The sequence below is a fragment of the Herpailurus yagouaroundi genome, unplaced genomic scaffold (genome assembly GCF_014898765.1).
Source record: "Herpailurus yagouaroundi ecotype Mexico unplaced genomic scaffold, PumYag 160, whole genome shotgun sequence".
Taxonomy (NCBI): Eukaryota; Metazoa; Chordata; class Mammalia; order Carnivora; family Felidae; genus Herpailurus; species Herpailurus yagouaroundi.
The window spans coordinates 35,965,106-35,979,294 of record NW_024412401.1 but is presented as its reverse complement, the minus strand read 5'-3'; the positions used below and the strand labels follow the sequence as shown (position 1 = coordinate 35,979,294).

General features: G+C 41.9%; 1 protein-coding gene across 1 annotated transcript in view; it reads left to right on the top strand.

The window, feature by feature from the left end:
* SUSD1 (sushi domain containing 1) overlaps nt 1-14,189 on the top strand; it is a 122,177-nt gene that overhangs the window by 49,848 nt on the left and 58,140 nt on the right. The window contains exons 8-9 of the mRNA XM_040481959.1: nt 3,848-3,957; nt 8,593-8,785. Of these exons, the coding sequence (XP_040337893.1) occupies nt 3,848-3,957; nt 8,593-8,785 (303 nt within the window). The remainder of the gene's footprint in view (nt 1-3,847; nt 3,958-8,592; nt 8,786-14,189) is intronic.

Here is a 14,189-nt window from a genome sequence, read left to right as displayed (position 1 = left end):
TTCACTATTTCTAATGCACTTTAAATTCCGTTGTTGGACTTGCATTTCCTTTTGTTTCTTGTCTCATCTAGTTCCTTTTTTTTTTTTTTTTTTTTAAGTAAGCTCTAGGCCCAACATGGGGCTTGAACTCAACAACCCCCCAGATCGAGAGTCCCTAGATCGAGAGTCACATGCCCTACAGACTGAGCCAGCCATGTTTTCTTTTTCTTTTTGCCTCTCAACCAATTTCCTTTCTGCTATTGCATTCTCTTATTAACTCATCCTTTATCCCATTTTAATCTATCTTTAAAATTTTTTTACTGAAGTTACAAAACAGATGTTGCCTAATTATACTATTACTTTGCTCAATATTTTTAAACTTTTATTTATTTTTAAAATATTTATTTATTTATTTTTGAGAGAGAGAGAGCGAGCGCGCGCGCAACTGCAAGAGGAGAAGGGCAGAGAGAGAGCGAGAGAGAATCCTAAGCAGAGCCTGATGCAGGGCTTGATCTCATGAGCCACAAGATCGTCAGTGAGCTAAAATCAGGAGTCAGATGCTTAACTGACTGAGCCACCCAAGCAATCCAATTGTTTTTCAAAGAATATTTATTCTTTGCCTCTTTGTAGAATTGTTTCACAGGCTTTTTTTTTTCTAGATTATTTATTTTTCTAGATTACTTCTAGATTATTTTCTAGATTATTTCTAGATTACTTATTTTTTTCTAGATTACAATAAGTAATCTTGTTACTTTATTACAATAAGTAATAAAAGTGTTATCTAGGTCTGATATTTCCCTCATAATAAAATGGATGGCATTCTCTCTCACTTTGCTTTTTATTGGATGATATTAGTGTGTGCTTTTGTCACATCTCATCTTGAAGGATTTGCTGCTGATTGGATAATCCAGCATCCTTCAGGAAACAACTAGCTGTGAGAAAGCCCACTGGTTTGAGCTTTATTTCTGAGCACTTTGCTGGCTTGATTAGTGAAACTGGTGCTCTCGGACAGTGTCCGTTGTCCGACTTCATTGTGATGCTGTGGTCTACAGAGGCAGGAGAGCACTGAGTCCCTTCTTCTGCCAACACAGGCTCTCTGTCAGGTGGGACCTCCAGGTCCCTGGGCCTCCGTGTAGAAGTCGTTCCATGTCACTGGTCTCCAGTATGCTAAGGAAGGACTATTATTATTATTACTACTAGTAGTAGTTGTAATAGTAGTATATATTACTTTTTACCCTGGCTGCCTATCAGCATTGCCTGGTGAATTAAAACAAAATACAGATGTGTATTCACACCTCAGATCTGTGTCTGGGCCATTCTGATGTTCAGATAGGATCAGGAACTATGAGGCTAAATTGTTCCAAGTGGAGCATCCGTTACTTATGTGTCCTGTTGCTGTCCTTACTTCTAGCCCCTACCTCTGTGGGCACCAGTTTCTTCTCCAGTTCCTTCCTTGAACACTTTGAGGCCATCATGCCCCTTTGCTTGATGACAAAGGCACATAGTAGCTCTCGGTATCTTCCTTTCATCTGGTCTCTTCCGCACGGTGCTAAGCAGAAACATCTTCATGTTTATGCCTTGTGTATGTCAACCCACCCTTCTTTCTAACCCAGATGCAAATTTTGACCCATTTTTACTATTCTCAGTCACTTCTGTCAGGACTGGGGGTGGGAAGTGAGAGCCAGATGCCTTTGTTCACATTGCCATCTTCCCCTGAATTCAGACTATGATGGCTGTGAGTGAGAAATCATACTGAGCTGGGAACTGCAGGCAGTACTTCTATTTTATGTTCCGTTTGTGAACAGACATATATTGTGTGTGGTAGTCCTTACGTACATATATTTGGCGCGCCTCAGAATCATGCACACACGTAGCAATTTTTGCTTCTGATGTCCTTATTAAATCTTTAAAAGGATCTTATAAGATCTTTAAATCTGAGCCTGGGTGGCACAGTGGGTTAAGTGTCCAACTCTCGATTTCAGCTCAGGTCATCATCTCATCATGGGTTGTGAGTTTGAGCCCTGTGTCGGGCTGTGCACTGACAGCGAGGAGCGTGCTTGGGATCCTCTCTCTCCCTCTTTCTCTGACCTTCCCCTGCTCAAGCTCCCTCTCTTCCTCAAAAATAAATAAATAGGGGCGTTTGGGTGGCTCAGTTGGTTAAGCGTCCAACTTCAGCTCAGGTCATGATCTCACAGTTTGTGAGTTTGAGCCCCGCATCAGATACTGCTGCCGGCACAGAGCCTGCTTCGAATCTTCTCTCCCCCCAACCCCACTCTCTGCCCCTCCCCCTCTTGTGCACTCTGGCTCTCTAAAAATAAATAAACTTTTTGAAAAAAATAAATAACAGCTAAAAAGTTGTGAAGATAAAGGGAGAACAAGTGATAGATAGGTCTTCAAATTGTCTCTCATAACCATAGTTTTACATTTTCCAATTATAGCTAAGAATATTTTCTCCCAGCTAATTGCCTTGTGCTGCATGTGTGAGTGATATCTAAAATGCTGTGAGCAATTTTGATTTTGAATAATTTGTTGTCATTATTACTTCTTAGGTAGCAGAGACTCCCATGGGAGAAATGTAGTTTTCTAGGTAGTTATAAAAAGCCTCTTCTTTCTGATAGACATTTAAATTTTTTCTCATTTGACAAAAATGTACTGGCTTGTTAGGAAACTTGCTTTTCCTTGCAAATTAGCCATGGTATTCCTAGACATTCTGTAAGGTGTTTTTTTGTTTTTGTTTTTTGTTTTGAGAGAGTGAGGGAGAACACATAAATGGGGTAGAGGAGCAGAGGGGGAGAGAGGGAATCTTAAGCAGGCTCCACACTCAGCACAGAGCCGGACATGGGGCTTGATCCCATGACTCTGGGATCATGACCTGAGCCAAAATCAGGAGTCAGATGCTCAACCGACTGAGCCACTCAGGTGTCCCTGTGAGTTTTTTACTCATTAGTAACAAACCTCTTCACTCTCAATGACACGTGAAGAAACTAGAACATTGAAGGAATAAATTAGACTGGAGGAGGTATGAAATTACTTTTTTTTTTTTTAAATCAGCGGTTGAAATAAGTCTGCTCTCTGATTATGTTACTGCCTTAGTTCTCTGAGTAGCTCTTGAAATACTGCCTGCTATGAAGCAAACATCTTGCCTGGCCATCTACTTTCTGATCATCTTCTAGGTAGGAAGCCCCCACTCTGAGAGTTCTAATCCATGCTCTTTGACTTCTATTGATCTTTTCCTTATTCTCAGACTTTCTAGCTTTTGACACATTTCCCTCCATGACATTTTACATATGGACTATCCAAGTGATATCCAACTTTCTAAAAGTATCACAGCTTTATTAGATTACATTGATTAATTTTTTTTAATGTTTGTTTATTTATTTTGAGAGAGAAAGAGAGCAAGCAGGAGAGGGGCAGATAGAGAAGGGGAGAGAGGATCCCAAGTAGGCTCCTCCCTGTCAGCACAGAGCCCGACATGAGGTTTGATCTTTCACGGACCGTGAGACCATAACCTGCGCTGAAATCAAGAGTGAGACGCTTAACTGACTGAGCCACTGAGGGGCCCCCTATTAGTTTACATGGATTTTTAAATATGAATTATTTCATCTGATTCTCTCAATAGCCTGTGATGTAAGGAAAAGCAAGTCAGATTACTGGATTTCACAAAGAAGGACACTGAGGTTTGGAGGGCTTAAGTGACTTAGCTAAGGTCATGCAATTAAGAAGTTGTGGAGCCAGGACTTGAAGCCAAATGTGATACCCTTGCTGTTAAACACCCTGTTGGCTTTTATAAGGTGTCAGTTTCAAATGTTACTTAGCCAAGATATGTTTTGCTAAGATATACAACCTGTCCACATATCTTATCTTTTAGAAGATGATCTCTCAGAAGATGATGCAACTTTCAATATTTCAATATTCAGCGAAGCTTGTTTGAAACTGAGCAGGGGCCCTAGGAAAGCTGGATCAGAACAAACGTACCAAGTAAGAAGATCTCTCATGCTGTCTGTCAAAGTACTGTGTCACTTAAAAATTTGGGTGCTCTCCAAGTGAGGATCCAAAGTATTTAAAAACACTGATGGAATGAATGTCTAGACAGTTTGATTTTTGTCGCTAGAGATGGATATGAGATGTGAGATGGATGCCAAGTGAGGGGTTAAATTGGAGGAAGACACCGTATTTGGTGACTTGCTATCGGTTTCCCTGTCTGGTATTTCACATGTGTATGTTTTATTATTTTATGCATTTTATAATTACAGCTTATTTTATCATCAAATTCATACTTGCAGATCTTTAAGAAACTCCTTGCATGGCTATTGGTCCCCATTTAACTTGACTTTTTAAAAGTCAACACATCTCAAAATTATAAATAAACTCAGGTAGGAACTGAGAGTTTTTATTTTATGTCATTTTTAGTGCCTAGCAAGTCATTTGGCAGAGTAGACTAAGTATTAAATTAAAGTTAATTAATTCATTAGCCATTTACCAAAACAATATAATGTATCAGTCACACTAAGGTAACTTTCAAGTCACACTAAGGTAAAGTGTTTTTTTTTTTTTTTAAATATTTATTTTTGAGAGAGAGAGCACGAGTGAGTAAGCATGAGCGGGGGAGGGGCAGAGGGGGAGGGAGACACAGAATCTGAAGCAGGCTCCAGGCTCAGAGCTGTCAGCACAGAGCCCAATGCGGGGCTCGAATTCACGAACTGCGAGATCATGACCTGAGCCCAAGTCAGATGCTTGACCGACTGAGCCACCCAGGCACCACCCCCCCCTCCCCCCCCCCCGGTTTTGAACATTTTTTTTTTATCCCACAATGATGTGGGATAAAGGTGAAGAAGGACACTGTGGGCAAGTAGAGTAGCATATTGAGTTTTAGGGAACATGGTTCTCTTAGGGAACAAAGAAAGCAAGGGAGAATAGCAAGAGACGAGGCAAAAACCTAAGCAGTGGCTAGATCGTGAACAGCCCTGTAATTTGGAGTTTGGATCTTATTTTGATGTCTCTGTGGAGTCACTAAAGGATTTTAAACTGGTGAACAAAATATTCATATTTTTATATTAGGAAGAATACAGGGGCTAGAAACATATTCAAGTACCTAAATAAAATTAACATTAATTTAAGATACAGATGATGTCAAAAAATCAGTGTAGGGCCTCCTGGGTGGCTCAATCGGTTGAGCTTCCGACTCCTGATTTTGTTTCAGGTCGTGATCCCAGGGTCGTGGGATTGAGCCCTGAGTTGGGCTCCACACTGAGCAAGGGGCCTGCTTGAGATTCTCTCTCTCTCTCTCTCTGTCTCTCTCTCTTACTGCCCCTCTACCCTGCTCATGCACTCTCTCTCTCTCAAAACAACAACAACAAAAAAACCCCAAACCAACCCCCCACCCAATAAAGGCAGTTTGCAAAGGCAGTATAGAATATATATGTATTATAAAAATGCAAATGAACACCTGTTAGTGTAAGCCAAAAAAGAAAAACAAATTAAGCCATGAGACACCATGATTCTTCTTTGAGCATAGAATACTGTTCTCCACAGCTGCTGGCCACTGAAACTGTCATGACTTTTCCAGAATAGTTATTTGTTAGCATCTATCAGTAAATTTTTGGAAATGGACTGTAATTAATTATGCAGACAGACATATACAGAAAGATTATGCTGTTCTCGGAAGCTTTATTTATAATAGGGGAAATTGGAAACAACTTAAATGTTCATCAGTAGGGATTTGGTTAAGTAGAGAATCATACATTCATCTGATAGACCAGTATGCAGACATGAAATAGGTTCTACCTCACACTGGACAGCATTTGCTACTGGAGACCCTCTCAGTCTCTCCCTCCCAGGATTCCTTTCCTCTGCCTGTCCCTTAAATCTGATTACCCTCAAGGTTGTTCCTTGCCCATTCTCTCGTCATTCTGTACCCCACTTTGAGCCATCTTATCCAATCTCTTTATTTCCTTCACTGTCTCCATGCTGTTAAGTCCTAAATCGGTTTCTTCAGGCCTCATTGGTTCTATAAGCTCTAAGCCCCGTACTCCCTGATTAGCTTCTTGTGTTCTTTTGCATTGTGTCTTCATGTATGTGACCCTCCTACCAGCAGTGTCCTTCCTTCCCTTATCCTACCTGGCTGCCTCCTATTTATCCTCAAGGCTCAGCTCAGTGAGCAACCCTGGTGGGACACCTTTGCTGACTTCCTGTCCCAAATGCTGTTCCTGATCTCTGAATAGTTTTTCCTACCCCCTAACTCACTTAGTTCATGCTAATTTCTCTTCTGGTCCATAATTAAGATAGGGAAGCTTTTCCCCATCCCTAAAGAGGAGGATGAGGTGTTCCTCCTGAGTGCTCCTACAGCCTCATGTATTATAGCGTTTCTCCCTCAGTGTTTAAAAAAGTTCTTTTTAAATGTTTATTTATTTGAGAGGGAGAGAGGGGGGAGAGAGAGAGAGAGAGAGAGAGAGAGAGAGAGAGAGAGAGAGAATCCCAAGCAGACTTCACTGTCAGTGCAGATAGAGCCTGATGTGGGGCTCGAACTCACAAACCCTGAGATCATGACCTGAGCCAGAGTCAAGAGAAAAGATACTCAACTGACTGAGCCACCCAGGTGCCCCCTCCCTGGGTATTTTGTTTGCCTAGATACTCATCTGTGAGTTCCTTGAGGTTAGGACCTTATCTTATTTGCCATTGTATACCCAATGCTGTATGCTCTGTATATCTATTTAGAGAACGAATTAATGACAGTCTTTACAATATATGTTAAAAAAATTTTTTTTACCATTTATTAATTTTTTGATAGAGTGTGAGTGGGGGAGGAGCAGAGAGAGAGACACACACACACACAGAATCCAAAGCAAGCTCCAGGCTCTGAACTGACAGCACAGAGCCCAACGTGGGGCTTGAACTCACGGACCATGAGATCATGACCTGAGCTGAAGTCGGACGCCCAACCGACTGAGCCACCCAGGCGCCCCTACAATATATTTTTAAATAAAATAACTTCAGTATAGAATCATGCATGCAGTGTGATTCAAATTTGTAAACAGAAAGTAATTTTTTGTCTGTAGACTAAACCACGTGGAGTTTAGGATGAGACTGTGTAGAAATGCAGCCTCCATAGTTGTGAGGTCTTCTCCAGCAGATGGCAGCAGCCTGAATGTAGAACTGGTGAAGTCAAGTGTCTGGATTGACCCACTGTGTTTTGCATTTTCTAGAGTGGGTAGAATTGAGAACCAATGGGCAAGGGGATTGAGGGTACTGGACAAGAGAATAATTGAAGTGATAGACAGTGGTACCTGAGAGAGTTGGGGAAGATGAGGACTGGGGTGGTAAAATATTGGTAGAAGATCTTGAGTGAGGAAATCTTGGGGGAAGAAATCTCTCTCTTGAGAGAGATGAGGAATAATGGGCAAGTGGTTCAGAAAGATAGGGGCTTGTGAGATCTTGGAGCAACTCAGCGTGACACAGTCTGGGATGTGGCCATGGATATGAGTAGCTAATGTGGAGTGAAGGAACTTTATAACATTGAGCTCAAGGAACTCTGAGGCCAAGTTTTGATGGCTTATTTATAAGGATCTTTAAGTTACCAAAGATAATGGTAGGAATTGAGGAGAGAGGAATCTCCCAAAGCGCCTGGTGTCAGGGTCTTGGATGACTATGGAAGATTGGCAAGGAATGAGGAGGGATGGGGGGTGGTATAGCCAGTGACATGAGCATCAAAGGAAATACTAAACACAAAGATGTCCAGCTGTAGCACACTGATTGATCAAGGGTTTATCATATTACTTCTGGGACCTTCACATATTTTTTTCCTCTTAAATCCCTATATTATACGTGCATCTTGGGTCGGCAGTGGGTAGGGTATTATTGGGTTAACAGCGTGCATGATGAATCCATGAACCAAACACTCTTTTATCAGAGCTTTAATAGGAAGGACCAAGTGAAGGACCATTGAACAGTTGCTTTGAATTTGGAGGAGTCCTCATAAAGTTAAAAAATTCTACTTTGTGAGGCTTGTCGATGGATTCTTTATGAATGAAAATAAAAGAATTTTGCCCAATAGCTCCAGTGCAGTCTTGTAAAGTATTTTTTTTTAATTTTAAAGTATTTTTTAAAATGTTTTTAAGTTTATTCATTCATTTTGAGAGAGAAAGCATGAGCGGGATTGGGGCAGAGACAGAGGGAGAGAGAGAGAATCCCAAGCAGGTTCTGAGCATGGAGTCCAATGAGGGGCTTGAACCCACAAACCCACTGTCAGATAATGACTTGAGCTGAAGTCAGACACTCAATTGACTGAGCCACCCAGGTGCCCCTCCGGTGCAATCTTCTTTACCTGGGAGGATATCAATGGATTACCTTAGGGTAGCCTATGTTTTGTTCATGTGAGATGCAGTTATGCATTTTAAGCTCTGCCCTATAGCTGGTTGAGGGGGACGTTGAATAGGATAGGTAAGGTAGCTTTGTAAAGTCCATCCTGGTTTAGCTCGCTATGGTATTAAAAATGATTCTAAGTGGGTGAAGACTAATAGAATGAACTTCTTGCTTTATCTCCATTTTGCTTATAGTCTATATATCTGCAAACCAACAGGAAATTTAATGCAACACTTTATTTTAATCTCGTGACAGTTTAAAGTTCTGGGTCAGAGGTGGTATCTGAATAATTTTTATCATGCCACATCATTTAACTTCACAACGAAGGAACAAGCTCCAGTAGTGTGTTTAGACCTGTACCCAGCAGCGGATTACACAGTGAATATCACTCTACTGGGATCTTCTGAGCAGCACTCAGTGCAAATAACAATGACAACTGCACCAGCAGGTGGGTGTGTGTGTCTTTCTGTTTTGTGGCTCAGGACAAGAGAAATATGTGAATTACACAATGTTGGGAATGCTCGTCTGGGAGGCAAGAGACTTGGGTTCTGTTTCTAATGACCACCAACTTTTTCTGGGCTTCAGAGTGCCTGAATCTTACCACCTACTCCTTTCCCACAGGGGTTCTGGCTCCTAGAGGGTACAGATCAGGAATGGACTGTGTTATTTAGGGCTCTCTGACAGTGATGGATTGAAAATACCTGTAAGGTCTACTGTCTTTTACCCAGATTTGAAGATAGCTGAGCTCCAAGGGTAGACCATATGGACAACTAGAACCAAATTCCAGGAGATCATGAATGTGAGCCGGGACAAAGAGGCCTTATGACTAGACTGTGTATGAGCATATGAACCCGACATAGAGAGCAGTGGCCTAATGAAGGTCAGGCTTCTTAGGAAAGGGCCATGTGCCCTTGTGAGGAAGCCAGATAAAGGCCAGCTGTGTCAACTGCACAGCTCTCACTAGTGGGGAGGGTCACAGAATTGTTTTGTTCTTGAATCCACTGGGTTTAACAAATCGATGGGTGGAGAGGCTGCCACCTTTGAAGGAATGCAGTTGAATAGGGTAGATCCTGCTCCTACCTTCCTGATACTTCTCTCCCAGACTAACCATTGTTCTGAGGGAAGAAAAGCAGAATTATGTGATGGTTGCCCAACATTGTGAACTTACTAAATGTCACTAAATTGTACACCTGAAAGTGGTTAATTTCATGTTGTGTGAACTGTATCTCCATTAAAAAAAATTTTTTTTTTAATTTATTTATTTTGAGAGAGAAAGAGAGCTAGAGAGTGAGGAAGGGGCAGAGGGAGAGGGAGAGAGAGAATCCCAAGCAGGCTCCGGTGGTGACAGCACAGAGCCTGATGCAGGGCTCGATCCCACTAACTGTGAGATCATGACCTGAGCCAAGCTCAAGAGTTGGATGCTTAACTGACTGAGCCATCCAGGCACCCCATTATTCCCATTTCATAGACAAAGATCATGAGGCGCAGAGAAGTTAAACAGTTTGTCCAAGATCACAAACCTAGTGATTTGAACACAGCAGTCTGGCTCCAGGGCCCTCATTCTTAATCAGAAATTCCACTGTTTCTCACTAATTATTTAGTTATTCAAAAGAAAAAAGCAAAATTATGCTCTATGAACCCAGTGCATAGTCAGTCCAGACCCACCTTGCTTTTTGCCAAGCTTGGACCGTGAACAAAAACTTCCAATGATGCATAAATGCATTCATTTAATGCATGTTTATTTCTTACCTACTATGTGTCAGACAGGTTCTAATAGCTGACATCATAGCAGCGATACAACAGTCCCAGCTGTCATGGCGTGGGAGTCAGAAGGTCAGGATAGCGAGAGATAAACAAGTAAGGAAATAAATCAGATGTTAAGTGGGGCTTAGTCTTAAAATGAAGAATAAAGCATGGCAAAGGGAGTGACAATGAATGGTCAGGGAAGGCCTCTATTATAAAGTGACATTTAAGCACAGATCTGGAGGAAGTGAGGGTGTAAGCCATGCATAAGGAGGACGCCAAGTGACAAAGTCTTGAGAGAGGCATGTCCTTGACATGTTCTAGGAACATCAAGGAAGCTAATATGGCTGGAGCAGGGTGAGCTGGAGAAAGTGGTAAGAGGTGAGGTCTAAACTGTAGCCTGAATATAATCAGAGTCCCATGGTGTCAAATTCAGAAAGTAAGTCCATTGTTACCTTCTCCTTACAAGGTGGATCCCAAATTACCATTGTAAGTATAATCTAGCACGTGGTCTTTCAGCCTCTATAGGTTCCCAAGCAATTTGGAGTCCACCACTTGTGAATTTGAACTTAGTTTGGGAAATGGTCTCTTCTCATAAAGTTACTTGGATTCTGTCTGACAGTAGTCTTGCCATATGTTTTTGTGGGGAGGGAGATCCTCTTCTGTGGAAAATTTTAGAACTTTGCCATGGTGGCTCCAGGTCTTTCTTGGTGCCCACCTCAAGTATTTAGCACCTTTTCATTTTCATTTCTCCTTCAGGCCCTGTTTCTATCCATCGCTGAAGATCTTTATCTCTAGTGAAGGACCCTCCTTGCTTTGTGGGCAGGGTACCCTATGGTATAGTGGGAGGAATAGTAGGAAAGTCTTCAAATGAATTGCACTGTCTTGCATGCCTCCTTCACCATTGCAGTCTCCTGCCCTTTTCTCTCAATTTCTCTCTCCCCAGAAAGATCTTGAGAATCGTTTTAGTTCTGAGCTCCTGGGGTTCGTATTACTGAATGCCTTGCCTCTGAGTGCTGCTTCGTGGTTAGGAGTTTTTGCATTTGTCGCCTGGAGAATTATCCTCAGCTGATCCTTGAGCTGCTTTGAGTTTCTGGAACTTGTGCTTTCACTGGTCTAATGAGGTCCAGGAAGTGCACTAGGTTAGTGGTGTTCACCCAGGCCCCACCTTTCCTTAGAACTGACTTTTTAAAGACTCAGCCGCCTGCGCTTCCTTAATGGGCACTGCAGCAGCCCTTCCGGCCACCAGTTCCTTTTCTGCAGGGGGTAAGCCTCGAGCATCAGTTCCCTCTGATGATGCCCACTGTAGGCTTTCAACCTGCTTTTTCCCACTTCTCTATCCCCAGGTCTGGCCAATTCCTTTTGCTAGTTGTTAGTACTTTCCTTCCCTATAGTTGCCTTTTGTTTTCATGTTTAGATTTTTGTTCTACTGACATACTACTTTGGATTTGGCCAGTGAAGTCTCCATAGAGAGAGAATGATGCCAGAGAGTTCTGGATCTGCCAGCATCATCCCGTGCTCAGATAAATCCTGCTCACCTTTAATGTCATTAGGAGGTACATATTTCTGTTCAGTGCAACCTATAACCCAGGCCTGGGTCTGATCAACTGTCTTTCTCCCTGGATCCTCCCTAATGCACCTGTTTTTCTGTTCCTTCTTCCTCAAGTTCTAATTCCTTGCACTGCCCAGGGAGGTGTCCGTAGAGCCTGTGCTATACCTGCTGTTCCAGCTACATGAACAATGCTACTTCAAACTAATTTAATAGTGCATGAAAAATTCACTGATTTTTCTAGTCATTCTCTTCTTTTAAAAAAAAATTTTTTTGAATATTTTTTTATTTTTGAGAGAGAGAGAGAGAGAGAGAGAGAGAGAGAGAGAAAGCTGGGGAGGGGCAGAGAGAGAGGGAGACACAGAATCTGAAGCAGGCTCCAGGCTCTGAGCTGTCAGTACAGAGCCCAACGTGGGACTCAAACTCACGAACTGTGAGTTCATGACCTGAGCTGAAGTTGGACACTTAACCAACTGAGCCACCCAGGTGCCCCTAGTCATTCTCTTCTTAAATATGTCCACATTTTCTATTTTTTTAAAGTTTATTTAGTATTTATTTTGAGAGAGAGAACACATGCGCACACATGAGTTGGGAAGGGACAGAGAGAGAGGGAGAGAGAGAATCCCAAACAATGTCTGTGCTGCCAGCACAGAGCTTGACATGGGGCTCATTCTCACAAACCATGATATCATGACCTGAGCCAAAATCAAGAGTCAGATGCTTAACTGACTGAGCCACCCAGGTGCTCCAGGATGTCCACATTTTCTCTAACTACATAGCATCACAATTATAGTTATTCAGGAGTTTCCCATTAATGCTGACTCTGCCTTCCCTATTTAAAATGCTAAGAAGACCCCTCTTGATAGAATGATACCCCAATCTGGGCACCTGTTGGGGCAGGTGTCATTTTCTTCTGTCTGCCAAAGGAGTCCCTCTCTTCTTATCCTTGATGATCTTGAGCCACTATCCCCAACCTAGTAAATATCCCCATCTTTTCTAGGCTCTTTAGAACAGTTACATTTGGATGCATTTCCTCATCCTTATCATATTTTTTTTCTAGCTGGACCAACAGGATTTCAAATTTTCTTCACCTTGATGTGATTTCCTTCACTTTACTTCATGCTCTCCTAATCTTGTCTTGTGTGTAAGAACAAAATCTGTTTTGTAAACTGATTTCATTCCTTTTTTTTTTTTTGAGACTTGGCAAATCTCATTTCTAGAAACAGAGGATTCTAGGCCTATATCTTTTATGATTCCTTCTTGGCACTGGAGTTTGTAATGATCCCACTGGATTTTATCTACTTTAATGCAAGAAAAATCATTGCTGTAGAATCCCCAGTCTGAGTCTCTGTGATAACATAAGAATAACTAAAGAACTTATTAAAACACAGGTGCCTGGGCTGTACCCTAGAGGTTCAGATTCAGTAGATCTGGAGTGGGGACATCAGATTTTCGTTTCTGGCAGGCTTCCAGGCCTCGGTGGTGCTCCTAGTCCACGTTGTGAGTAGCACTGCTCTGACTGTATAGACCTTAGCTACTCCTGGGTAATTTAAAGGCCCTTTCTTGAATGTAAAGATGTGATAAAGTGATAGAAAGGAAAAAAAAAAGTAGCCAAAGATAACTCAGTGTGCTCATGCCTAAGAACTCATGTTGAAGTTTTTCCTGGTTTGTAAAGTTTTCCTGATAATTGAGTATCTACCTCCTCTATTCCTGCAGTTTCAGCTACAGAGACTTGAGAGTCTCCATTTTCCCCCATGGTACTTTGCTCCCCCGTGATAGCTCTTGTCTTTATATAAACTCAGGGTCCAGTCAGTGTATCTACATTTTGCAGTTGGGAGAGACTGAATCTTACCCCTTCTTTCCATAGAATGACAAATAAGAAATATCAACTTTATTGCCTGGGCCAATTCCCAGATAACTACCTCCAACACAGAGTTTCCAATAAAAGTTATATTAGAGAATGAGACTTAGGTATGTGGCCAAATGGAGCTTCCTACTCTTGTTTCCTCCAGGAGTATGGGCAATTGGATCTGCAAAGGACCCTCCCCTGGCTTAGCCCGAGCTAAGGGCAATGGGTGAAGTCTGGTTAGTTGCCTCTTGGAGACTGGAGATATATGTGTCCCTTGCACCCGAGAACAGGCAGGTCCCGGAAACCAAGAATCTGCATCTTGTTTGGGCTGTGACCTGTGATATATGAACTCCACCCACTAGGAAATGTGACCCAAAGAATGGTAGTGTCTTACCAGTGAGATTACATATTTATTGTTCCATCCTTGAGGATTAGTGAGTAGGGAGTGGAGACAGACCACAATTGTCTTTCCTTTTGTGGAAATGGAAGACAGGTAAATAGCAACCTTTAACACACTTGAGCAAAGTTATTGATGTCTGCAATGTTAGAGGGTTGAACAGGAAAGTTCTATTCTAGTTCTAGGAGTCTATGTTAGGAAAGCAATTTTAGGTTCCTTCAAATTCATTTATTTCAACATTTAAATTTCTTTCTCTCTCTTTCTTTCTTTCTTTCTTTCTTTCTTTCTTTCTTTCTTTCTTTCTTTCTTTCTTT